This window comes from Pinus tabuliformis, chromosome 2_1 (assembly GCF_031772625.1).
Source record: "Pinus tabuliformis cultivar Carrire ecotype Pingquan chromosome 2_1, CPIR1, whole genome shotgun sequence".
NCBI lineage: Eukaryota > Viridiplantae > Streptophyta > Pinopsida > Pinales > Pinaceae > Pinus > Pinus tabuliformis.
Genome location: NC_142299.1, coordinates 86,322,841 through 86,350,690, shown reverse-complemented (window position 1 = coordinate 86,350,690; position 27,850 = coordinate 86,322,841). Strand labels below are relative to the sequence as shown.

The window sequence follows — 27,850 nt, the reverse complement described above, 5'->3', positions numbered from 1 at the left end:
CACAAAGGCGCAATTTGAATATAAGCCGTTAGATTAGAGAAGTGGACAGCAGAGATCATGCTAGAATGACCTATTGGGAGGTAGATGAACAGGGTGAATGAGGGCCGTCGGATCGCGGTCGGGCAGATTCGACGGCGATCGGGTGGCAGAAGAAGGCGATGGTTAACGGGCGGGGAAAACGTTACGATGGATCAACAGGCGGAAGATCGGACGATGGAGGATTAAGACACGTGCTTTGGGCGATGCGACAGGTGACATGACAAATAAAACTGCGGGCCCGGGCTCTATCAAAATAGAGGGTTACAAATTATATTATATGCGTGGTGCTTTAACAAAAACATAAGTTAATAAGATTTATAAAGGGCTATCAGGGTTTCAACGTTAAACATAAAAATACCCGGGGACTAAAAGGAAAAGGGGTGCACGGGGTTGCGAAGGGATTAAGCAGGAAAAATGAAAAGGGGAAGGGTAAAATAAATCTACCATGAGCTCCTTAGCCGCCAAAACCCATTTTCCAACTAGATTTTAATCCTTACACACTGAAAGTGTAGCAGAGCTAACAAGGCTGCGCAAAGACAGCCTTACAGGCTGCGAGGTACTGATTAGTGCACGTAGCGACGTGCGCGCAGGGTCAAACCGTGGACCACTTGGAACCCATCAGACATCCCCAGGGTGCGGAAACCTTGTTATAGCACCCTCCCATACTACTTCGGGTGAGACCTCAGTCTGCGCTCCGCGCACTATTTCCGAAAGGGCCAGTAGTACCGGGATTTGTTTGGATAAATCATCTCCGAACCTAGGTCAGGCCCCAACAAGACAACAGGTAGGGTTTTGGATGAGATTTGATTTCCATTCCCAACTTCTTAATAGTTGATTTTAAAATTGGATTGACTTGACAACCTAGGTCAAATATTGTTTCTACTTTGGTATGTTTTACTAGAACCCTACTATGGAACAATTCATTCCTTTTCCATTCGTCAACAAGAGACTCATAAGTATAACTTGAATAAGCATGAAATTTAGAGTTTGAATTAACATGAAGAGAGTTGTGACCTTGTATGCCGAAAGTTGTAATATGTGTCTCTTCACTAGAATCAGATACAAGGTCATGTTACATAGTTTCCATTGTCCTCTACCTCCCTTTTACACCAAATGTTATAGACATTTTTGTGCCTTGCATCACTGAGCATGAAATGTCAATAATTAAGGGATCTAAATTCCCTAAGCATGTTGTTCCTACCCCTAGAGGAACAAGGCCAGCAAACCACAACAGTTTATAAAAGTTCTCCACCTGAAAACACTCAAAAACAAGCAAATTCTGGATCATGTCAACTGCTCCACTGAGCATCTGCGCTGAATGTCAAGTGCTCCACTGTGTACCTGCGCTGAATGTCAACTGCAAAGAAGGCCACCTGCGCTGAGCGTACTTGGACAAGTGGCAGACTCATTCCTCAAGGTGTCAATGCCCAGGAAGCTTCCAAAATGACACTTGGATCAGGGAATTCGACTGGTGATGAGTAAGAGGTTCCAAATCTCCAAGTGGAAGTAAGAACCTCCAGGTGGACTCAAAAACTGAAGTGGGAGAGGACACTAGTCAGCTTCATGCCAGCCTCAAGCTGACTCATCCTTTCTCCAAAACTCCTATATATAGAGCTCTCTCATGAGGTCTAAGGAGGCTGGATGGTATTGCAAAGAATTGTTGTTGGTTTGTGGTTGGATCATTGGGTGTTTATGCTTTGAAAGGGGCTGAAGAAGGAATTCCTTGCTGCTGGGAAGGAGATGCTGGGTTGGAACCCTATGGGTTGTATCTCTTCCTGAACCCTGTTTATCAATCAATAAAGCTTCTTGGTTCTTTCCTATATGCTGGTGTTTATTGTATGATTTGCATTAGTGTATTTGATTTACTTCTAATCCTGAATCATTTATGAATATGTATATTTGCCTTTGTATTGTGTCCTTCTCTTGTTGCATGTAGCTGTTCTCTTGTCACAGGTAGCTGTTCTCTTGTGATCTCGTGGGAGCAAAAGCAAGGAGGCAAGTAGCTGTGGACACACAAAGGGGAGTGGATCTAGATCGATGGACAACCGAAAGATAACGGTAAGTCTACCAATCTCCTCTCTTTCATATTTCATAAAGGAAGAAACCGAAGTAGCTGCATTCGTTTGTTGCTAAGGCACTATCACGCCTTGGGTGGATAGGATCGTCCTGCATAGGCATTTTTCCCCACAACACCAAATATCTTTAGCTTCAATTTTGGATTCAACTTTGAACAATTATGTTCATTGTGCCCTTCCTTGCAATGTGTACAATATGGCTTTCTTTCTTCTTTCTTGGTTTTAGTTTTCTTCTTTTCCTTTCCCTTTCCTTTTCCTTTGAATTTTCTATTATGAGGTTTGGATGATCTTCCTTGTCATGTTTACCCAATATTTGAATATGGAGAACCTTCACACTAGTTGCATCAATAGTAGTGGGTTCAAACAATAGTAAAGAATGCAAGATATAACTATGTATAGAACCAATATATTTCATCACGATTTTAAGTGAATCTAAAGGAATGCCCAATGATAAAGCTTTCTTCATAAATTCTTTTGTGAAAATTTGAAAAAATTTCCCTTTACCTTGCCTCAAATATTTCCATTTATTCATGGCTTTTTGTTGATAACCCAAAGGATAGAATTGATCTCCCAATGCAAAAATAAATTCAGATAAGGAAGAAAGAAGTTTACCCAAATGTTTTCTAGCTTTCCAAGGTTTCCTCTACCACCATATGAGAGAGGTGCCTCACAACAAAAGACATGCTAACTAGATATTGGCCTCATCTTCTTCGATATGTTTCATCCATAAATATACTTCAATCTTTATGATCCAATTATTTAATTTTTATGCATTACATTCTTCGTTAAACATGGAAAAAATAAAATTTACATCTGACTTAAAAAAAAAATAAAAAATCTTCTTAGAAGATCTTCTAGGCTTATTAGTAGAATAATGAGAAGAAGATGCAGAAGTAGAACATACAATGGAATATGGAGATGGAGGTTCATTAGGTTCTCCTTCATTTTCCTAATTTACCGATGCATGATCGTCTTCTTTCTCTCCCTTCTTGTTTTCCATGTTTTCCAATTTCTTCTCATAATCTGCAAACAATTTGTCTACCTTATTCTCCATGGCATAAAAATCCTTGCATAAATCTTACTCCTCCTCAATATTTGCATTGTCATATGTCATTTTCCTTCTTTGTATTGCATGTCCAATCTCTGGATCAAAGGATTTAAGTTCACCTTCACCCTTTTTGAGCTTGGCCCTGATTATCATTCACACTCACAAATCACATCAACAAGAAGACCACTCTGATACCAAATATGATCCAAGATATTTACGTCATTGATGTTTACATAATTGCATGAAAAACCACATGTGAAAACACTTAGAGAAGAGGAAACATAAATGAAACCATAAATACAATGCACACAAAAATTTGATAACGGATTTTGTTTAGTGTGGACTATATCTCTGGGCCTTGCTTCAATAGTGGAGAGACCTCTTCATTCATCCAAGCAAAAATAAGGAGAACATATAAAAATACATAATTATACATCCACTCTTAAGAGTTACCTGATAATGGACTACTGGGATCCAAAAACAAACTGTGCTAGTGAAATCATCTTGAAAATTTGAGTATAAACTTGACCATATTCAGTCACCTGTAAGTCTAGCCCCTCGGAGAATCTAAAAAATTCAATGCAAATTTTGTGGGAGAATATTTTTGGAATATTCCCCTATTGGAACCATAAATCCCAATTCAGGGTGCACATAGTTCTTCCCCTCAGCTCTTGGTTCCAAGCGGGTTTTGGTCCATGCAGGCACCATTTTGGTCCCTCCTCTCGTCGAATACACAATGGTCATTTAGATATAATTTGGTGGGTGATATAACCAACATCGATTTGTTGGCCCAACAACAACCCTACCATATGTTGTCTTTTTCCCATATGGTAGTTCAAGGGTTCAAACCCCATGACCATCAAGTATTGGTATCTTTATAAAATAAAACAAATGTTCCTCAATCACGTATTTTTCCAACCACCCGTTAATTAGTAATGTGACAAAATTCACCATTAAATCCTTTCCACCAGCCACTAGATTAACCATCCCATAAAATAAAAAAAATTCCATGTAGATTTAACTAGGCCCCGTGGGTTGCCACCATGGTGCCATGTGGTGCCAGCTAATTGGCCCATGTGGCATCATGCCATTGGTCTCCCTGTACCCAATCAATTTCCCAGTCACTGATTTGTACTGCCATGTGTTGTAATCTAGTTGGACTAGGATTCATACCATCGCTAACAAGATGTTGTCCATACTAATACATTGCGGCGTATGGGAGTGCCACATGGCACCCTAAGGTACGCCTGCAAATTTTTTTTGCTATTCAACAAAAACTTCATTTGGTCATAACTTTTGCATACAGTGTCAGATTGAGGCGTTGTTTGCACTATTAGATTTAGAGTGATGATCTCTTCAATTTGAGGTAGGTTTTCTGATATTTGAAGACTTCAAAATTTTGGTCTTTTGGGATCCTCTTGTATCACTATTTGTGCAATTCATTCAATTCATCAGGGCGATAGGTAATGGAAGTAAATGAGTTGGGTGTGGTATGTTTTTGACACACCACAAGCAACCTTTCCACTTCAGAACTATGAACCTGTATCCTCTCCTTCATCTCAATCATTAATTTCACTTTCACATAAATTATATAAACAAATTAATATAGTGACATCTATATGGGGTGCAAAAAAAAGGAATTTTATAGAGAGAGGTTGAGAGGGGGGGTACAAGGAGAAATTTAGATAGAAGGGTAGAGAGAGGAGTGGGGAGGGGGAGAGAATAAGAGATAAGCGAAGAGTGAGAAAGAGTAATGGAGGTGGAGAAAGAAATATATGGAGGGAGAGATAGGCCAAGGGAGAGGTTAGGGATGAGTAGGGGAGAGAGATTGAAGGAAAAGTGGAGAGAGGAAGAGAGACCTAGTGTGGGCGAGAATGCGAGAGAGGAAGAGAGACCTAGTGTGGGCGAGAATGCGAGAGAGGTGGCGGTGGGGAGAAGAATATTCTAGATGTGGATGCATGGAGGGAAATATAAATAAGCTCATATGTGGAAGATAAAATTTCTTTTGCACAACAATGTAGAAGGAAATGAACTTGAGTGACCTCTGTCACAAATAGGATAAGAATATGACAATTTTTTTCGATATTGATATTCAAATTAAGAAGAACAAAGTGGATGCTAATGTTATATTTTGGTTCATTGGCCACCCATATTATAAAGTACCTAGTAAGTTAGCTTGGTTTATAAATGAGTGATCACTCTCATCCAAACCCTTTGGAATCAACAAATATTAAGAGTTAAATTTTATTCAGTTATGCAAGATTATATTTTATATTAGTGTGAATTTTTATAATGGAGTATATTAAGTCAATGTGGTGTCCCTTGGTCCTTGCAATGAAGTGCTTAGAGTCTTTACTTGTGTAAGAAGGATGTCATTTTCATGATAAGGTAAACCCAATACGACATCATCAAGGATTGCAATTATTTTTCATCAATGCAAATAAGGGGAAGTCTAACATCTCTCTAGTCAGATCCCACCAAGTTAAGAGATTGATTAGGTCAAGGAAGAAGCATGCAACTCTCTTCTTGTGACAAAATATAAGACACTAAGTTCATGGTTGTGAAGGCATCATTAGAAAGATGTATAAAAGAATAGAAGTACTAGTTGTCTAAAAGATTTTACATGCATAAAAATTAAGTGTTCCAAGAGCCAAAAGGTGTGCCACCCAAGTGGGAAGTAAAAAATAAGATATAGATACTACCATATTGACTTTAACCAAACATACAATGTAAATAATAAATTAATCAAAATCTGAAATAATAAATTTATGAACTTGCATAAACCATATGAAATGGAAAATGACAAGTAGTGTTAATATAATGTATGGGCCATTCCTATTATTGTGACATAAATTACAAGTTTTGTAAAAGCTTCTCAATGTGTAAAATAATAGCACATCATAGTGGAGCACCGAATGATATCCAACAAATCTTTATACTATCATCCATAATTTGCTGTGATGTCCACACAGCCTTCGCAACAAACCAAAACTGATCGGGATCCTCACTTCCTAGACCCTTGAAAACTCGCAACTTCATTGTACTCGACATGTTGAATGGAAGTGGTGGAGATGGCAGTGTAGGCGAGGGTGTGTGTTGTGGAGGTGAAGGTGGAGGTGGGGTGGATGGATGATGTGTACTTGAAAAACCTTGTCTTATCAATTGGATAGCACTATGTGGTGAGCCCTGTACCGCTCCTTCCTCGTCACTTGAAGGAGGTCCAATCACCGGGCTATATTCAGGCCCTGCTTTTTCTTGGTTTCTAAAGCTTCATCCACTTCACGTAGATCCAAAAATCAAGGCAATGGCGTAACTCTCTTTTCACATAAGAGCATCTTAATCCAAGTATTCAAAGATCTTAAATACTTACCTCGCGGTCCCTTGAAGAAGCGTCGCTCTGCTTCGCTTAACTGAGTGAAGTATCAACTGCGAACTTTGTCACAAATCCTCCTATGACCCAATCAAGCCAGTGATCAACAGCGTGCATGATCTTATCCTCAAAATCTTCCAATCTCCGCACTAATTCCGGGGTCCACACTATCGGACCGTCAAGCCTCCACCTTCCTTGGTCGTCTGCCAATTTAGCTATTCACTCATACAGCTTGATCAGGAAGGTGCAGAAAAAAAGTTTCGTGTATCTTAGTGTATAAATATTTGTCCAACCATTGTTCTTTTGACAAGTGCAGGTTCATGTTCTCCTGCACCGTGAATTCGTGCATCTTCCTATCCAACCAATTCTAAATTTCCTTTTTGGTCGAATTCCAGTGATGCGACATCACACATCTCTTTATGTAGATCTCGGTCTCGGCAATAGAACCATTTGTTGGCTTAGGGGGTCCTAACCCAGGTTCAGAGTTAGTTACGCCAAACAAATCCTTACACTACTTGCCATTTTGGCATCAATCCGCGGTGCGCAGACTGAAGTCTTACCTGAAGTAGTATGGGGGGACACTGAAACCAAGTTTCTGCACCCAGAGATCAGTGTGATGCCCTTTTCACACCCTAGATCTGCCTTCACGTAGATCTCCAAGCCCTTAAGACCTGGTATTGTATCTTCCCTCTAATGGCCTCTAGACCTCCGCGAAGGTCTACGATCGTATTTTGTAGATTCTAAACAGGAAAATTAGCTACTTACACGCACCATAGGTTGTCCTTAGATCAGTATTTACTTACTTCTAACTAAGTACTTGATAAACATAATAGAAAGTCCTATTATCTTCACATAATCACTTATCATTAATTGCATTCAGTTAATTGACTGTATCCATTAAATTCGCGCATCAATACAACATTATTTCATAAAGACATCATTCATCATAACATATATCACAAAAGTAAGGAGATAAAACACAGGAATTTCTACTACAGTCGTCTTTATCGATCTTTAGTAAAGGTTTACAGACCCAATCTTCCTTGCGCACTTAGCTGCAGACACTACTCTAGGCCTCTACGCACTTAGCTTCAAAGCCTTTCTTCCCCTATTTGACCTACTTCTCTGTGCTATTACTTCACTTCTATTGACCCATTACATCTAAGACATCTCTCTTAAGACTCTTTAAGACACCTATTTATACAATCCCATGGTCCACAAACCATGGGTAGATCTCAAAAACTGACTCAAGTTTACATAAACAAGGTAAAGACCATATTTGACTCTTGACTAGCTACGCGCTCTGTGTCCACAATTTGTGGAGAATTTACATCTTTTTACATCAAAATTTGGGCTTTTGCCCAAAAAACTGACCCAGGGGACCCCATCCGAACACTTAATAAACAAAAAATGTATGCTTATGACATGTGTAGAGGTGAGTTGAAAATAAATGGTGTAGTCTAACTTATAGACGAAATGGTCTCTTTCACGACATTTTTCCGGGTTAATTTTAATCAAAATTCGACATGAATTTTTAAAAACTTGATTTTAATTTGTTTAATCTGCATAATTTGACTGTCTCAAGAGTTTTTCAGGGTGTTGAATCCATTTATGCATTCAAAAATGTATTTTAAACAACAAAAAATCTTAAATTGAAACAATACGATTTATTCGCATTAGTGTGACATAAATTAAAAATTTTGTAAAATCTTTTCAATGTGTTAAATATTACCGGGTCACAGTGTAGCGAATAATGATATCCAACAAAATTAGAGGCGACAAACAAAGAAAAAACATTTGAATAATAGAAATAATAAATTTATGAACTTGCATAAACCATATGAAATGGAAAATGACAAGTAGTGTTAATATAATGTATGGGCCATTCCTATTACTGTGACATAAATTAGAAGTTTTGTAAAAGCTTCTCGATGTGTAAAATAAAAGCACTTGATAGTTCCACAGCATACAAGTCTATATGCACCAGCTTACAGTGTGGCACATGCTGAGGGCATAGCCATTGCAAACAATTACAGGTTGTAACAAACTTCAATTATTTCTGAAGTTCACCATGATACAATGTCTATGCATCCCTTTCATTGCAGACGAAACCATTACTCAACGGTGAATCTAAATATTGGGACTCTGAATTCCTACTCTGAATTCCTGACTACAATCTTGATATTTGCAGGGGTGCTGACATTTGTGAGCCCCTCTGCCATCACAGGCTAAAATAACTCCAAATCACTAGGCTGCCTCTCTTCGTGTAGCGACCAATGATATCCAACAAAATTAGAAGCGGCAAACCAAAATATACATTTAAATAATGGAAATAATAAATTACTCAAAATTTGAAATAATAAATTTATCAACTTGCATAACCCATATGAAGTGAAAACTGAGAAGTAGTGTTAATATAATGTTAAGATAACATAATGAAGACAACTCGGAAGCATATATGTTTTCTAGTACATGTTTTTTTATTAATTTTAAATAAAATTGGTAAGAATTATTAAAAAACAAAAAAATTACATGAAATTGTTTTAAGAAAAATTTGTTCCATTTATAAATTAAACACTCTAAATAATAAATTAGATTCTTTTCTAAAATTGTTTTTAGGAAAAAATTATTCCATCTATAAATTAAACACCCTCAATAATAATTTTCTCGAACAACTCCACTCAATTTAACATATTGGTTTGTTTTTTTAATATACTCTTCAGACTTTGGGGTCGCGGTTGCCTAAATTTTTGGTCCGACTCAACATGGTATATGAGCTTAGGCGATTTTACCACTAAACGTATATTTTCTTATTCAACATGTTCACTCATCCGTGTCAACACTGTATTTAGAATTGCACTGTTCACGGTTTAACCAGTGTTTTTTTTGTTCATTTAGAAATCCCACTACAATTTTTTAATTTTTCGCCTCACTGATCCCACTACTAGCTGCTGATTTGAAAGGTTTATCTTCAAATTTTGTATTTTTATGTAATAAGACTTTTTTTTGAAATGAACTTCTCTAAAATCTACTTGTCAGTGTTAAATAATTGTTAATCCTTAAATAATTAAAAATAGATCACTGATCCCACTACTCGCTGTTGATTTGAAAAATTTATCTTTAAATTTTGTATTTTTATACCATAAGACATTTCTCTCTGAAATGAACTTCCCTAAAATCCAATTGTCATAGATTATGTGTTAAATGATTGTTAATCCTTCGATAACGGAAAGTAGATCAAGGGAAGATAGTTGAGTGGTTGCAACTATTCACAAACCTTCGTCTTCTCCGCTGTTGCTTCCCGTGCTGCTTGACAGACCTCTGAAACGGGCTCCATCGAATCTCTGGGGCAAATTTTATCCATGGCTTTCCTGAATGTTTAGCTGTTTCCTTCTGTTCAAATCCTTCAGTTTCAGCCCCCTTTACCCCAGTTCCATTCTGGATTACCCTCCGAGATAAAAAAAAAAGAAGAAGCTATCTGCCTGAACTGGATCATAGCTTCTGCCAGGGATTTGGGGTTTTGAAGGTTGCTCAATCCGCGGTCTGTGGGAATAAATGGCATCTGCGCTGATTAGCGATCTCTGTGTTCCGAATTTGCACGGATTTTCGCATGATAAGAAGAGGAGGCAGCAAGGGTTGCGGTCAGGGTTTGCGCATTCTGTGAACTTGCATTAGGCTAAAGGTCGAATTGTACTGTAGAGTAGAAGGATAAAATGCAATGCCAGCGTCGAGGAGGCCGACGCCATTGTTGAGGCAGAGAAAGCGGAAGATCCTTTTAAATCCCTGAGTCAAGTGTGTGCAGTGCTGGGAACTCAGTGGGGTGACGAAGGAAAGGGCAAGCTCGTTGACGTTTTAGCACAGCGCTATGATATTGTGGCCCATTGTCAGGTACTTACCCATCCTCCATTTTTTTTCATTGTCGTTAAATCCATCTTAACTGGTAAGTATATTTACCGATTATACTACATCTTTATCGCAGGGAGGGGCAAATGCAGGTCACACCATATACAATAGCGAGGGAAAGAAATTTGCTCTTCACCTTGTCCCTTCTGGAATAGTGAATGAGAAAGCCCTATGCGTTATTGGGAATGGAGCTGTTGTGCATCTTCCAGGACTATTTGAAGAGATAGACGGGCTTGAGTCTAATGGAGTTTCTTGCAAAGGAAGACTATTGATTTCTGACCGTGCTCATTTACTATTTGATTTCCATCAAACTATTGATGGAATGAGAGAAGCAGAACTTGCAGGGTCGTTAATTGGAACGACAAAAAGAGGGATTGGTCCTTGCCATGCAAGCAAGGCAATCCGGAATGGTATTCGGGTAAGTGATTTGAGGCACATGGATACATTTCCTGAGAAGTTGGATATTCTTTTGCATGATGCCGCATCCCGTTTTAAAGGCTTTGAGTATAGTAAAGGCATGTTACAGACTGAAGTGGAGCATTACAAGAGATATTCTAAGCGAATAGAACCTTATATTGCTGACACTGTTCATTTGATGAATGATGCATTCTCAAGCGGGAAGAAGATTTTGGTTGAAGGCGGCCAGGCGACCATGTTAGATGTCGATTTTGGAACTTATCCATTTGTCACTACTTCTAATCCATCTGCCGGTGGAATCTGTACTGGACTTGGTATTGCTCCAAGACATATTGGTGATATGATTGGTGTGGTATGTGAGATAATTTTTTATTAACATGCATATGCAAATTCATGCAGGTTAAAGTTCTAATGAAAATTGGATACATCAAGAAAGTTTTAAAAATTTACTGATGACTAACCACGGTTTTGATCTGCATGCTAAAGCGTACACAACAAGAGTTGGTTCAGGTCCTTACCCGACAGAACTCTTGGATGAAGCAGGTGAAGATCTTCGATCAGCTGGACATGGCACCACAACTGGCCGGCCTCGTCGTTGTGGTTGGTTAGATCTGGTTGCACTTAAATATTCTTGTCAAATCAATAGTTTCTCAGCACTTAATCTGACAAAGCTTGACGTACTTTCTGGGTTATCTCGAATTAGGCTTGGGATAGCCTATAAAGGGCCTGATGGAAATGTGTTGAAATCTTTTCCTACGGACCTTGACCTTCTGCAAAAAGTAGAGGTACTTTCCTTTCAATTCAGAGCCATGGATCTCAATTACTTAACGGGCAACTTAAAATAGTATGCTTCTGTAATTATTATGTATGAGTATTGCAAGTATCTTGAAAAACATTTTGTGATGCATAACAGTTGAAAAAGGGGAACGTCAGGCATAATAAGTGAAAAAATACTGTGACTAGATGTCAGGCCGGCATCTACAAGCCTGTGTTTTGATCTTTAGATTATACGAATACATATATGGTTCAAATCCATAATCAGTAGAATAGTACCATATAGGCAACAACTAAATGAAGCATATTTGTTTGTACCATGGAGGCAACAGTTACATTAATGTCAGCCTATCTGATGCTGTCTGCTTAAGCTTCACATCCTTGTGAGGTTTAATCAGACAGCTTCATTTACGATGATCATTATATCGAGTGCTATGCTGCAATCTCTACCTTTAAAAAATCAGAAATCCACTATTTTAGTACTCTACATTGTATATGTATGAATTATTTTGCTAAAACTTACAGAAAGCTTGTTTGCACTGAGGCTTTGGCCCCATAATTTTCGCCTCTTGAACCTTTGACCCTCAATTTGTTCTTGACAACACATTTTTGCATTCTTTTGACTAATAAATTTCATGGATCTAACTGTTAATTTTATTTTATTTTTGCATTCTTTTGACTAATAAATTTCATGGATCTAACTGTTAATTTTATTTTATTTGGTCATTTGTGTTGGACCTGCTACCAGTTTGAGTCTTTCTCGGTATATAGTTTTATTTGTATCTTTGTAGATAATATTCTGCATATGTCATATTCCTTTTTCCTTGCAGTTTGTTTCTAACATTATGTCATGTCATGGTTATTTGAAATCTTGTTTCCTTGAGAAAGTTTCTCATTTCAAACTCAAATTTTGATAAAAGCATTTTTCTCTTCTCTGGTACCCAATTCTAATATAACTTGGTCACATGCAGGTTATTAAGATCTGCCTGGATCGCAGGCTGATATATCTAAAGTGAGAAGCTATCAAGACTTACCATCTGCTGCTTGCCTCTATGTGGAAAGGATCGAGAGTTTACTTGGAATACCAATCGATTATATGTGTTGGGCCAGGCCGTGATGCTTTAACAGTGAAGTAATAGGATGAACAGATTTTAAAGTCATCCCATGGAGTTTGCTGTCCAAGAAGCAGGTCAAAAACATGCATGGGAACTTTTAATGGCCTAACATTCCCTGTGTCATTTTTGGCTTTTGTGACTTTTTTATATCAGTCCCTTGTCCAGAACACTTTGGTTAGTCTAAGCAGGAATAAATTCAAGAAACTATAGGCTCTTGTTTTCTACAATGCATGAGCGTTTGATGACAGAGAGGTATTAGTAACTCGTCACTGCGAAACTGAAAAAGGGTACGTAACCAACAAATCATACTACCATATCTGAAGAAAAAGCAGCAGCTAAAAAGAGAAATTATACTAATGCATATATAGTTTACTTGCATGACAATGATGTGTTTTCAGCTATAAAACACTGTTTGCAGTGGCTCGTCAAATTCAGCTAGTGCAATTGTGTTGGATAATGAAATTTTCCATCATCTCCTGATTTTCTGCCACTATTTCACCACTGGCTGATAAACTCACAATGTTTTTAGCTGATATTTTCAAGATTCTTGGAATTAGTGTCCAGTTAATGCCCAAGGGTCGTAAAAAGGAATGTCAAGCATGTATTAAAAGGTTCATGATGATAATGGGTTCCATGACCAGTGAAGGTATCATCCGAAGATCTTTCTATCTTTTTCTTTCCGATCTTCAAATAGAGAAGAAATCAAATTGCACTTGAACCTTTGACCCTCAATTTGTTCTTGACAACACATTTTTGCATTCTTTTGACTAATAAATTTCATGGATCTAACTGTTAATTTTATTTTATTTGGTCATTTGTGTTGGACCTGCTACCAGTTTGAGTCTCTCTCGGTATATAGTTTTATTTGTATCTTTGTAGATAATATTTTGCATATGACATATTCCTTTTTCCTTGCAGTTTGTTTCTAACATTATGTCATGTCAAGGTTATTTGAAATCTTGTTTCCTTGAGAAAGTTTCTCATTTCAAACTCAAATTTTGATAAAAGCATTTTTCTCTTCTCTGGTACCCAATTCTAATATAACTTGGTCACATGCAGGTTATTTATGAAGATCTGCCTGGATGGCAGGCTAATATATCTGAAGTGAGAAGCTATCAAGACTTACCATCTGCTGCTTGCCTCTATATGGAAAGGATCGAGAGTTTACTTGGAATACCAATCGATTATATTGGTGTTGGGCCAGGCCGTGATGCTTTAATAGTGAAGTAATAGGATCAACAAATTTTAAAGTCATCCCATGGAGTTTGCTGTCCAAGAAGCAGGTCAAAAACATGCATGGGAACTTTTAATGCCCTAACATTCCCTGTGTCATTTTGGCTTTTGTGACTTTTTTATATCAGTCCCTTGTCCAGAACACTTTGGTTAGTCTAAGCAGGAATAAATTCAAGAAATTATAGGCTCTTGTTTTCTACAATGCATGAGCGTTTGATGACAAAGAGGTATTAGTAACTCATCACTGCGAAACTGAAAAAGGGTATGTAACCAACAAATCATACTACGATATCTGAAGAAAAAGCAGCAGCTAAAAAGAGAAATTATACTAATGCATATATAGTTTACTTGCATGATAATGATGTGTTTTCAGCTATAAAACACTGTTTGCAGTGGCTGGTAAAATTCAGCTAGTGCAATTGTGTTGGATAATGAAATTTTCCATCATCTCCTGATTTTCTGCCACTATTTCACCACTGGCTGATAAACTCACAATGTTTCTAGCTGATATTTTCAAGATTCTTGGAATTAGTGTCTAGTTAATGCCCAAGGGTCGTAAAAAGGAATGTCAAGCATGTATTAAAAGGTTCATGATGATAATGGGTTCCATGACCAGTAAAGGTATCATCCAAAGATCTTTCTGTCTTTTTCTTTCCGATCTTCAAATAGAGAAGAAATCAAATTGCACTTGAACCTTAGACCCTCAATTTGTTCTTGACAACACATTTTTGCATTCTTTTGACTAATAAATTTCATGGATCTAACTGTTAATTTTATTTTATTTGGTCTTTTGTGTTGGACCTGCTACCAGTTTGAGTCTCTCTCGGTATATAGTTTTATTTGTATCTTTGTAGATCATATTCTGCATATGTCATATTCCTTTTTCCTTGAAGTTTGTTTCTAACATTATGTCATGTCAAGGTTATTTGAAATCTTGTTTCCTTGAGAAAGTTTCTCATTTCAAACTCAAATTTTGATAAAAGCATTTTTCTCTTCTCTGGTACCCAATTCTAATATAACTTGGTCACATGCAGGTTATTAAGATCTGCCTGGATGGCAGGCTGATATATCTAAAGTGAGAAGCTATCAAGACTTACCATCTGCTGCTTGCCTCTATGTGGAAAGGATCGAGAGTTTACTTGGAATATCAATCGATTATATTGGTGTTGGGCCAGGCCGTGATGCTTTAACAGTGAAGTAATAGGATGAACAGATTTTAAAGTCATCCCATGGAGTTTGCTGTCCAAGAAGCAGGTCAAAAACATGCATGGGAACTTTTAATGGCCTAACATTCCCTGTGTCATTTTTGGCTTTTGTGACTTTTTTATATCAGTCCCTTGTCCAGAACACTTTGGTTAGTCTAAGCAGGAATAAATTCAAGAAACTATAGGCTCTTGTTTTCTACAATGCATGAGCGTTTGATGACAGAGAGGTATTAGTAACTCGTCACTGCGAAACTGAAAAAGGGTACGTAACCAACAAATCATACTACCATATCTGAAGAAAAAGCAGCAGCTAAAAAGAGAAATTATACTAATGCATATATAGTTTACTTGCATGATAATGATGTGTTTTCAGCTATAAAACACTGTTTGCAGTGGCTGGTAAAATTCAGCTAGTGCAATTGTGTTGGATAATGAAATTTTCCATCATCTCCTGATTTTCTGCCACTATTTCACCACTGGCTGATAAACTCACAATGTTTCTAGCTGATATTTTCAAGATTTTTGGAATTAGTGTCCAGTTAATGCCCAAGGTTCGTAAAAAGGAATGTCAAGCATGTATTAAAAGGTTCATGATGATAATGGGTTCCATGACCAGTGAAGGTATCATCCGAAGATCTTTCTGTCTTTTTCTTTCCGATCTTCAAATAGAGAAGAAATCAAATTTCACTTGAACCTTTGACCCTCAATTTGTTCTTGACAACACATTTTTGCATTCTTTTGACTAATAAATTTCATGGATCTAACTGTTAATTTTATTTTATTTGGTCTTTTGTGTTGGACCTGCTACCAGTTTGAGTCTCTCTCGGTATATAGTTTTATTTGTATCTTTGTAGATAATATTTTGCATATGACATATTCCTTTTTCCTTGCAGTTTGTTTCTAACATTATGTCATGTCAAGGTTATTTGAAATCTTGTTTCCTTGAGAAAGTTTCTCATTTCAAACTCAAATTTTGATAAAAGCATTTTTCTCTTCTCTGGTACCCAATTCTAATATAACTTGGTCACATGCAGGTTATTTATGAAGATCTGCCTGGATGGCAGGCTAATATATCTATAGTGAGAAGCTATCAAGACTTACCATCTGCTGCTTGCCTCTATATGGAAAGGATCGAGAGTTTACTTGGAATACCAATCGATTATATTGGTGTTGGGCCAGGCCGTGATGCTTTAATAGTGAAGTAATAGGATCATCAAATTTTAAAGTCATCCCACGGAGTTTGCTGTCCAAGAAGCAGGTCAAAAACATGCATGGGAACTTTTAATGGCCTAACATTCCCTGTGTCATTTTTGGCTTTTGTGACTTTTTAATATCAGTCCCTTGTCCAGAACACTTTGGTTAGTCTAAGCAGGAATAAATTCAAGAAATTACAGGCTCTTGTTTTCTACAATGCATGAGCGTTTGATGACAAAGAGGTATTAGTAACTCGTCACTGCGAAACTGAAAAAGGGTACGTAACCAACAAATCATACTACGATATCTGAAGAAAAAGCAGCAGCTAAAAAGAGAAATTATACTAATGCATATATAGTTTACTTGCATGATAATGATGTGTTTTCAGCTATAAAACACTGTTTGCAGTGGCTGGTAAAATTCAGCTAGTGCAATTGTGTTGGATAATGAAATTTTCCATCATCTCCTGATTTTCTGCCACTATTTCACCACTGGCTGATAAACTCACAATGTTTCTAGCTGATATTTTTAAGATTCTTGGAATTAGTGTCCAGTTAATGCCCAAGGGTCGTAAATACTAAAAAGGAATGTCAAGCATGTATTAAAAGGTTCATGATGATAATGGGTTCCATGACCAGTGAAGGTATCATCCGAAGATCTTTCTGTCTTTTTCTTTCCGATCTTCAAATGGAGAAGAAATCAAATTGCACTTGAACCCCTTAGACCCTCAATTTGTTCTTGACAACACATTTTTGCATTCTTTTGACTAATAAATTTCATGGATCTGACTGTTAATTTTATTTTATTTGGTCTTTTGTGTTGGACCTGCTACCAGTTTGAGTCTCTCTCGGTATATAGTTTTATTTGTATCTTTGTAGATAATATTCTGCATATGTCATATTCCTTTTTCCTTGCAGTTTGTTTCTAACATTATGTCATGTCAAGGTTATTTGAAATCTTGTTTCCTTGAGAAAGTTTCTCATTTCAAACTCAAATTTTGATAAAAGCATTTTTCTCTTCTCTGGTACCCAATTCTAATATAACTTGGTCACATGCAGGTTATTTATGAAGATCTGCCTGGATCGCAGGCTGATATATCTAAAGTGAGAAGCTATCAAGACTTACCATCTGCTGCTTGCCTCTATGTGGAAAGGATCGAGAGTTGGAATACCAATCGATTATATTGGTGTTGGGCCAGGCCGTGATGCTTTAATAGTGAAGTAATAGGATCAACAGATTTTAAATTCATCCCATGGAGTTTGCTATCCAAGAAGCAGGTCAAAAACATGCATGGGAACTTTTAATGGCCTAACATTCCCTGTGTCATTTTTGGCTTTTGTGACTTTTTTATATCAATCCCTTGTCCAGAACACTTTGGTTAGTCTAAGCAGGAATAAATTCAAGAAATTATAGGCTCTTGTTTTCTACAATGCATGAGCGTTTGATGATAGAGAGGTATTAGTAACTCGTCACTGCGAAACTGAAAAAGGATACGTAACCAACAAATCATACTACGATATCTGAAGAAAAAGCAGCAGCTAAAAAGAGAAATTATACTAATGCATATATAGTTTACTTGCATGATAATGATGTGTTTTCAGCTATAAAACACTGTTTGCAGTGGCTGGTAAAATTCAGCTAGTGCAATTGTGTTGGATAATGAAATTTTCCATCATCTCCTGATTTTCTGCCACTATTTCACCACTGGCTGATAAACTCACAATGTTTCTAGCTGATATTTTCAAGATTCTTGGAATTAGTGTCCAGTTAATGCCCAAGGGTCGTAAAAAGGAATGTCAAGCATGTATTAAAAGGTTCATGATGATAATGGGTTCCATGACCAGTGAAGGTATCATCCGAAGATCTTTCTGTCTTTTTCTTTCCGATCTTCAAATAGAGAAGAAATCAAATTGCACTGTGGTGAAAATTAGCGTGTGCAAAAGTATTCTATTTTAGGTAAAAGATGTGTTGATCGTCTGAATGGTCAGTTTTTGGTTTGGAATGAGGAAGTACAATCTGATGAGGGGCTTGAAAACATTTTAGACACTACAAGAATTTTTTAATGATATTTTGATTATATCAAAACTAGATTTACCATTCACTTAACTGCCAGAAAATTGTTATTATTTTGATGGAGTATCTGATTTGACAAATGGGAATCGTCAAGTGTTTTTAGACCTTTCAACTAAAAAACCAAATTCTTGGAGACCCTTGAACAAAAGGTATTTTTGGTTCTGGACCTTGGAGACCCTTGAACTAAGAGTAGGGTTTCATTATTGGTACATCTCTAGGTTTGGGGTTATTAACATGTTTCCTCATGTCCTAGAAATACAAATTCTTAGATAAGATGAAGTAATTTTAGTTAATACTTTCAAGGTATTTTTGGTCTTGAAGACCCTTGAACTAAGATTAGGGTTTCATTGTTGGTACATCTCTAGGTTTGGGGTTATTAACATGTTTCCTCGTGTCCGAGAAATACAAATTCTTAGATAAGATAAAGTAATTTTAGTTAATACATTGGAACCAAGTAAAGTGGTAAATATTTATTATTATTATTGTACTTTTAATTTATTTTTCTTATAAATTTATATTTTCAAGAGAAATTTTAAAATTTTGTTATATATGTAGTGCAATTATTTAATATTTTGTTTTTAAAGTATTATAGGTTTTAATTTTTGTTTTATTTCGATTTTTCTCATCTCTTTTTTTTTAAACTCTTTAATTTTTGTTTGATATGATAATGTGATTTAATGATGATATTTTAATGACTTTTTGCTGCTTCTTTCTTCTTTTTTCTTTTTACTTGCCCTTTATATTATTTCGAAGACATTATTTAAATATTTATTTTCTTTTAAATATTTTATAATGTGATTTAATGATGATATTTTAATGACTTTTGCTTCTTCTTTTTTCTTTTTACTTGCCCTTTATATTATTTCGAAGACAATATTTAGATATTTACGCCGTAAGGTGTTTCCCTCTGAAGTGAACTTCCCTAAAATCCACTTGTCATTCTTGTGTGCCGTTAGATTATGTGTTAGACGATTAGAAGATTGTTAATCGTTCGATCAAGGGAAGGTAGTTGAGTGGTTGCAACTGTTCACGATATTTGAAACAGTTGCAAACTCTCGCCTGAATGCTTCTAGATCGGAGCCTAAAAGATTTGCCTAGGGTACCCTTTTCATCTTCTCCGCTCTTGCTTCCCGTGTTGCCTGACAAACCTCTGAAACGGGCTCCATCGAATCTCTGGGGAAAATTTTATCCATGGCTTTCCTGAATGTAGAAATGAGATCCGGATCAAATAAGGTCAAAGATGAATCATCTGACGACCACTGCTGCGTCCAAATGGTTTTTTTGATTGACTCTGCTGTCCAAATGGTTTTTGTGATTGAATCTGCAGGAGTTGAGGGCGAATCCACCCCAGAGGAAGAAAAGCCGTTGAGAAATCCATTGCCGTTGTCAAAATTTTTCTTCAGATTCGTGTTGGGTGTTGTTGAAGACGCCTGCGAATTTTCATCTGCAATTTTTACGCCAAGGGTAACCTTGTGCCTTTAACTGGACCCATTCCATAGTTTGGAGCTCTTTTGCATCAGAAAAATGATGCTTTTGCTGGTAATCCAGGTCTTTGTGGTCACCCATTGACAAATTTATGTTCAATTCCTTCAACACTCTCGGATCCTCCAAAAATCAGCTCACCTTCAGCAATTGCAGCCATGCCTGTTATCAACAAGGGAAAAGGTCTGAGTAAAGGCACCATAGCTACCATTGTAGTTGGCGATTTTGCAAGGATAAGCCTCCTGTGTAGTTTTTATGTACCGTTATTGGGGAACAAGAAGAAAGGAGTTGGATGGCTCTGCCTTAAAAAAGTTGATGAGAGCTCAGATTGAAGTGTCTCGGACAATGGAGATCAACATCAAGGAACTTTTGTGACATTAAATGGAGATCTTGACATGGAATTAGATAAGCTACTCAGAGCCTCTGCATATATATTGGGTGCCAGTGGTTATACTATATTGTATGAGGCAGTGCTGGAAGATGGGCTGACTTTTGCAGTAAGGCGACTTGGTGATGGTGGTTTGGAAAGGTACAAGGATTTTGAAGCAGAAGCTAAAGCAATCGGTAGGGTTAAACATCCCAACATTGTTCGCCTCCGAGCTTTCTATTGGGGTATAGAGGAAAAACTGCTGGTTTATGACTACATTCCACATGGAAGCTTGGCAAATGCCTATTATGGTGGGTTCTCTTGTTCTCTTTTTTCCATTTCATGTATATCTGCAGGAAATCTCGTTCAATTCATTTCTGCATGGTTGTTTTTTATTTTTTTTACAAAGATAGCCCTTCAATCGCTTGCATATTATGAGTTTCTTATGGATTCCACGATCTCCCCTCTTTAGCTACTGTTGGTAATCACAAGCCTGCATATTATGAGTTCTTCTAACCAAGCTAATCCTTGGGGCTATCTCTGCTAGATTGTTATCAACTAACCTTGGCGGCATTGGATATTATAGTGAATTTTCATTTGCTATTATTCCAAATAGTTTGCACGCTTATTCAGGAGTATCCCACTGGCTTGGTAATTGCACAAGTCGCTGAAATTGAAGCCATCACCAATAAGGCTGATTTCTCCATGCCTTTTAGAATGACCGTGTATGAAACTGTAGACCTTGAAAGTCTTTTGTATATTTTCTGAAGGATACAAATACCGGGAATAAGAAAATGAAGGAAAGTGAAAGTTGCAGGTTGTTTATTCCTTTAGGGTTATTTTTCTGGAGATTCTTACTGGGAAGCCACCTTCAAATAATGATTTTGCAGCATGGGGTCAAAACTTTGTTGATGACAAGCATCGCCTTTTGCGCATCATAGATCCTACTCTTCGACCAGAGGTTGAAGGAAGGGAAGAAATCTCAGTGTCTGTGGGGATTGCATTGAATTGTGCTTCTGCTTCCCCTCAAAAGAGACCATCAATGAAGGGGGTATTGCATTTTCTAGAAAAGATGCCATCATCCACAACCAATTAACCAATTCTTTCTTCCTATGTTGCATCCTTGCTTTGACATAAGTTGGACAGAGATGAGGACTTACACCCACATTCCATATTCAACAGCTCTACTTAGACATTGACATAACTCATATAGACACCTCTATGATTGGGACTCAGCAACAGACAAACTCTGCTATCAACTCAGCTGCTTATGAAATGGCCAGAGTCTTCTTAAAAATTTCAATATTTCTACAGTTGAGGATTGTAGCAAAGCTCAGGGATCAAACTTAACTCCATGCTTATGAGGCATCCGCGTTCTCATAGTTTACTTGCAGCTCATTCTTAGTTTTAATGGGAAGGTGATATATGGTGTATTATGTTGCAGTGGCAGGGGATGGATTTTAATTGCTGGTTGGACCAAAAGAAATTGATGCAATTCAATATTGAAAATTAGATTTATTGGTTCTGTTATAGTTTGCATATACAAAGAAGAAACTACTCTTTTTTCAAGTTAGAATATTTATATATACGTGTTCATCTCAGCAACAAATGATAATTTATCAAAACCATGAGAATGCTACACAGCTTCCTTCATAAGCCTTCTTAGGAAGACCATGAAATAAGACAAGTGACCCTGTGCTTGTATTTGTATCTTATTCTACATAACATCTTCTTACTTAGCTGGAGAACAATTAGCTGCAGTATTTATATCAGTTTCTATGGAATGTTTCTGCTGTTATATATTGAACAGGTCCATTATACCATATTCCTGGTAAGCCATATTTTATTGATGACTGCATTAATTACTTCAGTTTGGAGACTGAACACATCATAATGACTCAATTAATTACATTACAGTATTGGGATATTGTGTTGCATCATAACAGTATGGATTGAATTGATGGGAAAATTACATTGTATTGTTATTGTTTTGCATATTATGAGTTTCTTATGGATTCCACAATCTCCCCTGTTTAGCTACTGTTGGTAATCACAAGCCTGCATATTATGAGTTCCTTATGGATTCCACACTTTTCCCCTGTTTAGCTACTACTGGTAACCACTAGATATTCAATGACATTTGATCCTGAGAATTCCTTGAGCATTTGCACTAAAGCATCTTCTAACCAAGCTAATCCTTGGGACTATCTCTGCTAGATTGTTATCAACTAACCTTGGTGGCATTTGATATTATAGTGAATTTTCATTTGCTATTATTCCAAATAGTCTGCAGGCTTATTCAGAAGTATCCCACTGGCTTGGTAATTGCTCAAGTCCCTGAAATTGAAGCCATCACCAATGAGGCTGATTTCTCCATGCCTTTTACAATGACCGTGTATGAAACTGTAGACCAAGTCTTTTCTATATTTTTTGAAGGATACAAACACCAGGAATAATAAAATGAAGGAAAGTGAAAGTTGCAGGTTTTTTTTGGCAGAACCATCATAGATGTGAATGAAGGTTGTTACATCAAAGAACTAAAGAGCGATTATACAAGATCCCCATCTCTGCATAAGCAAGGAGAGCTAGAATATAGAGTTTGGTTCCAACTTCAAGAAATATAACTTTGAAAGTGAAAACGAGAAGTTTAGGAATAGGAATCAACTTTCTGTGATGTGTCAAATTATTTGGGATTCTTCATCTTTGTTGCTTCATATAAGAATTTATTAAAGATAACAATATCAATGAATCTTGTTCAGATTCTGGATTCTGCAGAGTCTATCCCTGTTTTCATGAAAGGAAGTTTGTTCATGGAAATGTTAAGCCAAGCAACATCCTTCTGGGCTTTGACATGGAGCCATACATAGCAGATTTTGGACTAGAAAAGCTATTGGACACTGCCAGTGTCAAGTATAGTAGCTCTGCTATCCACCTAAGGAACCTTGAAGGTATATTTTCAGGGAGAAAACGCTCCACTGGCTCCCGCAATAGCCTGCAAACAACACCTGATTTGCTGGGCAGTCCAGGCACATCCAAGAACTTTGTATCTCCTTACCAGGCCCCAGAGGCATTGAAAACTCTCAAACACAACCAAAAGTGGGATGTTTATTCCTTTGGGGTTATATTTCTGGAGATTCTTACTGGAAAGCCACCATCAGATAAGGATTTTACAGCATGGGGTCAAAACTTTGTTGATGACAAGCATTGCCTTTTGTGCATCATAGATCCTACTCTTCGACCAGAGGTTGAAGGAAGGGAAGAAATCTCAGTGTCTGTGGGGATTGCATTGAATTGTGCTTCTACTTCCCCTCAAAAGAGACCATAAATGAAGGAGGTACTGCATTTTCTAGAAAAAAATGCCATCATCCACAACCAATTAACCAATTCTTTCTTCCTATGTAGCATCCTTGCTTTGACATAAGTTGGACAGAGATGAGGACTTACACCCACATTCCATATTCAACAGCTCTACTTAGACATTGACATAACTCATATAGACACCTCTATGATTGGGACTCAGCAACAGACAAACTCTGCTGTCAACTCAGCTGCTTATGAAATGGCCAGAGTCTTCTTAAAAATTTCAATATTTAGGCCGATAGGCCTTCCTTTGAGTGAGCTTTTCGTCTACACTTTGTTTCTATGTTTGACAGCTGGTGTGCACCTTCAACTGGCATATGGTTGACATCTATCGTGCAACTTCATTTCTGTTTCTCCTCTTCAGCGTTCTGCTCTTCCTGTTTTCTTCCACGACCATTTTTGTTCCTCCTGTTTCCGCTTTTTGCTCTTCCTGTTCTCTTCCACGTCCTGCTGCAATAATGTTTTCGTGCTGTTCCACTAATTGCTGCAATAATGTGTCCCGTTTCTACTATGCAATCTGTTGTGCATGACCTACTGTGTTTTATGGATCAATTTCGAGAAAAAACTGACGACGCAAATTGACAGAACAGGGGGCGCAAACCCTACTTGGAACGACAAGGCCATATTCAGAGTGGTGGAGAGTTTTCTCCGCTGTGAAACCTCTGCTGTGATGATGGATATATACTGCGTGGGTTGCCTCAGGGATACCCTGCTAGGCACTGTGAGGGTCTTGCTTTCCACTCTCCTCAAGGGCTACGGGAGCACAGATTTCAGTGGGATGAGTTTCTTGGCACTGCAGGTCCGTCGTCCTTCTGGTCGCCCACAGAGCATTCTCAACCTTGGCACCATGATTCTTGATGGAGTAGATCTTCACAGAATGAACAGATTCATCCCTGCAACTGGGGGGCTATGGGTTTCAGAGATTTGATGGGGAATCCTGTCCAACCCAGGCCTTCGTTTGTGGGAAAATTACTGTCCATTAAACCTAATAATGTTGTTGAAGCCCAAGAACAACAATCCCGCTGTCAAGACTTCAACAATAGTGCATGCAAGGAACAGGGCAAAGATCAAGAAAAGCAGAAAGATGGTGGTGAGATGGTTGAGAAGGAGAAGAAGAAAGCTGTTGGCTGCTATCAGATTCTCATGGCCCCAAAATTGAAAAGGAATAAAGTTGGATTGAGGAATGGGGCTGCAAAAATTCATCTCAGTCCATCTGACAGTAACATCTGTGCCACGGAAGATCAAGATCCTACTCTGGCTTACAACAAAGCAATAGCAATTTATGCATAATGTTATCATCAATAATATTATTGTACAAGAATACGTTGGTTTTCTGTTATTATATTCTTTGTGCAAGTGCCTTCAATTCCTAGTTGATTCGTGAAGTGCTTATTATGGCATACATAAATATTTTGAAAATCACGAGCCACTGTGGATGAAACACTGGTTTATGTAAAAGTTTGAATAGATATATGAATCTGAAAAGGGCAAGTTCAGTGCCTTCAGTCTGCTACTTCGATATATATTCTTAGCCTATGTGGATGAAACATTGGTTTGTGCAAAAGTTTGAATAGATATGAGTCTGAATTTTGTAATGGGCATGTTCAGTGCCTTTAGTCTGCTACTTTGATAGATACTCTTAGCCACTGTGGATCACACATTGGTTTGTTTAAAAATTTGAATAGATATATAAGTCTCTAATGGGCAAGTTCAGTGCCTTCATTCTGCTACTTTGATATATACTCTTAGCCACTGTGGATGAAATATTGGTTTGTGTAGAAATTTGAGTAGATATATGAGTGAATTGGGCAAGTTCAGTGCCTTCAGTGTTTGATATATACTACTCGTAGCCACTGTGATTGAAATATTGGTTTATGTAAACATTTGAATATATATATATATATATGAGTCTGAAATGGGCAGATTCAGTGCCTTCAGTCTGCTGCTTTGATATATATAGAGTATATATATTTGTTTACAGGATGATCACTGCATTTTTAACTTATGTCCATTAATCAAATTGATCTTTCAAAGACGCAATAGGATTTCCTAATCTTGCAGAAAATGGTCCGTCCATATTAAGCCATAAGGATGAAAACCAAGCGAGATAATAATCAGCTGATGCAAGTGACTATTGTTAAAAAATATTTCTAACTCTCGTTTTACTTTGACATTATTTTATAATCAAGAAAATGTGGGAAAGAAGGCTATATTACAAGCCCATTAGATGAAGTTGGGGTAGATTTTATGGTTTGAAACTAACTCAACCGAAATTTTCTACATTGTTTTTATCAATATGGAAGCCTGAGAAGATAGGTGCAAGTGAAGCAATGGAGTTTTGAAATGGGTAGATTTTTTAGTCTAACACTAACAACCAAAATTTTCTACATTGCTTTTATCATTATGAGATCCTGAGAAGATAGGTGCAGGTGAAGCAATGGAGTTTTGAAATGGGTAGATTTTATAATCTAAAACTAACTCAAGCAAAGTTTTGTACATTGTTTTTATGAATATGAGAGCCTGAGACTATAGGTGCAGGTGAAGTAATGGAGTTTTGAAATGGAAATCACAACAATAAAATTCTAAAATGAAACAACAAATGGATTTGGTACAAATTTGTTTTTGTTTGTTCCATTATTGTTGTATCTATGAATGGGTTTTTCTGCTTCTTGGCTTCGATCATGACCATTTGGGGTGGCCTTTTGCACTGATTTCCATCTGCTTTCATCATCATGAGCTAGAGAGTCTATGATGTGTTTTGTCTTATAAGTCGGTTCTATACAATGTTCAGATTTCAAAAGATTTCATTCATGGCGTTTCTTCTCCTGTAATTTCAATCAGGGTGGTCTCTGAATATTGCGTTTCCTTGTGCAGTAAATTCACACTACATCATGGGGGAAGCTTACACACAGCTGGAGCTTAACAACATCTCAGCTCAAGATCTGAAGGAGATGCATCTTTTTGGCATGATGCAGACCTACTGTGTTGTATGGATCAATTTCGAGAAAAAACTGACGACACAAATTGACAGAACAGGGGGCGCAAACCCTACTTGGAACGACAAGGCCATATTCAGAGTGGAAGAGAGTTTTATCCGCTGTGAAACCTCTGCTGTGATGATGGAGATATACTGCATGAGTTGCCTCAGGGATACCCTGCTAGGCACTGTGAGGGTCTTGCTTTCCACTCTCCTCAAGGGCTACGGGAGCATAGCTTTCAGTGGGATGAGTTTCTTGGCACTGCAGGTCCGTCGTCCTTCTGGTCACCCACAGGGCATTCTCAACCTTGGCACCATGATTCTTGATGGAGTAGATCTTCACAAAATGAACAGATTCATGCTTGCAACTGGGGGGGCTGTGGGTTTCAGAGATTTGATGGGGAATCCCGTCGAACCCAGACCTTCGTTTGTGGGAAAATTACTGTCCATTAAACCTAATAATGTTGTTGATGCCCAAGAACATCAATCTCACTGTCAAGACTTCAAAAATAGTGCATGCAAGGAACAGGGCAAAGATCAAGAAAAGCAGAAAGATGGTGGTGAGATGGTTGAGAAGGAGAAGAAGAAAGCTGTTCGCTACTATCAGATTCTCATGGCCCCAAAATTGAAAAGGAATAAAGTTGGATTGAGGAATGGGGCTGCAAAAATTCATCTCAGTCCATCTGACAGTAACATCTGTGCCAAGGAAGATCAAGATCCTGCTTTGGCTTACAACAAAGCAATAGCAATTTATGCATAGTGTTATCATCAATAATATTATTGTGCAAGAATACGTTGGTTTTCTGTTATTATATTCTTTGTGCAAGTGCCTTCAATTCCTAGTTGATTCGTGAAGTGCTTATTATGGCATACATAAATATTTTGAAAATCACGAGCCACTGTGGATGAAAACACTGGTTTATGTAAAAGTTTGAATAGATATATGAATCTGAAAAGGGCAAGTTCAGTGCCTTCAGTCTGCTACTTCGATATATATTCTTAGCCTATGTGGATGAACATTGGTTTGTGTAAAAGTTTGAATAGATATGAGTCTGAATTTTGCAATGGGCATGTTCAGTGTGTTCAGTCTGCTACTTTAATAGATACTCTTAGCCACTGTGGATCACACATTGGTTTGTTTAAAAATTTGAATAGATATATAAGTCTCAAATGGGCAAGTTTAGTGCCTTCAGTCTGCTACTTTGATATATACTCTTA

General features: G+C 37.4%; 3 protein-coding genes and 1 pseudogene across 3 annotated transcripts in view; all 4 read left to right on the top strand.

The window, feature by feature from the left end:
* LOC149198892 (adenylosuccinate synthetase 2, chloroplastic-like) overlaps positions 1–15,526 on the top strand; it is a 147,440-nt gene extending 131,914 nt beyond the window's left edge. Inside the window, exons 5-6 of the mRNA XM_089402200.1 lie at positions 12,598–12,815; positions 15,009–15,526. The gene's annotated coding sequence lies outside the window, so the exon portion shown is untranslated. The remainder of the gene's footprint in view (positions 1–12,597; positions 12,816–15,008) is intronic.
* On the top strand, positions 10,610–15,526 carry LOC149198893 (adenylosuccinate synthetase, chloroplastic-like). Its single transcript, XM_089402201.1, has 3 exons — positions 10,610–11,203; positions 11,331–11,637; positions 13,801–15,526. Exons 1-3 carry the CDS (start codon positions 10,758–10,760, stop codon positions 13,969–13,971), a joined length of 924 nt encoding a protein of 307 aa, XP_089258327.1. The 5' UTR covers positions 10,610–10,757; the 3' UTR covers positions 13,972–15,526.
* A 4,222-nt stretch (positions 15,527–19,748) lies between these two features.
* On the top strand, positions 19,749–23,716 carry LOC149198891 (putative LRR receptor-like serine/threonine-protein kinase At4g37250; annotated as a pseudogene).
* A 465-nt stretch (positions 23,717–24,181) lies between these two features.
* On the top strand, positions 24,182–27,608 carry LOC149198890 (uncharacterized). The gene is made up of 2 exons (XM_089400399.1): positions 24,182–24,454; positions 26,901–27,608. Exons 1-2 carry the CDS (start codon positions 24,182–24,184, stop codon positions 27,390–27,392), a joined length of 765 nt encoding a protein of 254 aa, XP_089256525.1. The 3' UTR covers positions 27,393–27,608.
* Positions 27,609–27,850: the final 242 nt, after the last annotated feature.

What these genes read in the sequence shown, in the direction of transcription:
- LOC149198893 (XM_089402201.1), top strand. Translation starts at nt 10,758, where the DNA reads ATGAGAGAAGCAGAACTTGCAGGGTCGTTAATTGGAACGACAAAAAGA. An exon ending in ATTGGTGATATGATTGGTGT is followed by an intron (nt 11,204 to 11,330) that starts GGTATGTGAGAT and finishes TTTTGATCTGCA; the next exon opens with TGCTAAAGCGTACACAACAA. An exon ending in ACCTTCTGCAAAAAGTAGAG is followed by an intron (nt 11,638 to 13,800) that starts GTACTTTCCTTT and finishes GGTCACATGCAG; the next exon opens with GTTATTTATGAAGATCTGCC.
- LOC149198890 (XM_089400399.1), top strand. Translation starts at nt 24,182, where the DNA reads ATGACCTACTGTGTTTTATGGATCAATTTCGAGAAAAAACTGACGACG. An exon ending in TGAGTTTCTTGGCACTGCAG is followed by an intron (nt 24,455 to 26,900) that starts GTCCGTCGTCCT and finishes TTGGCACTGCAG; the next exon opens with GTCCGTCGTCCTTCTGGTCA.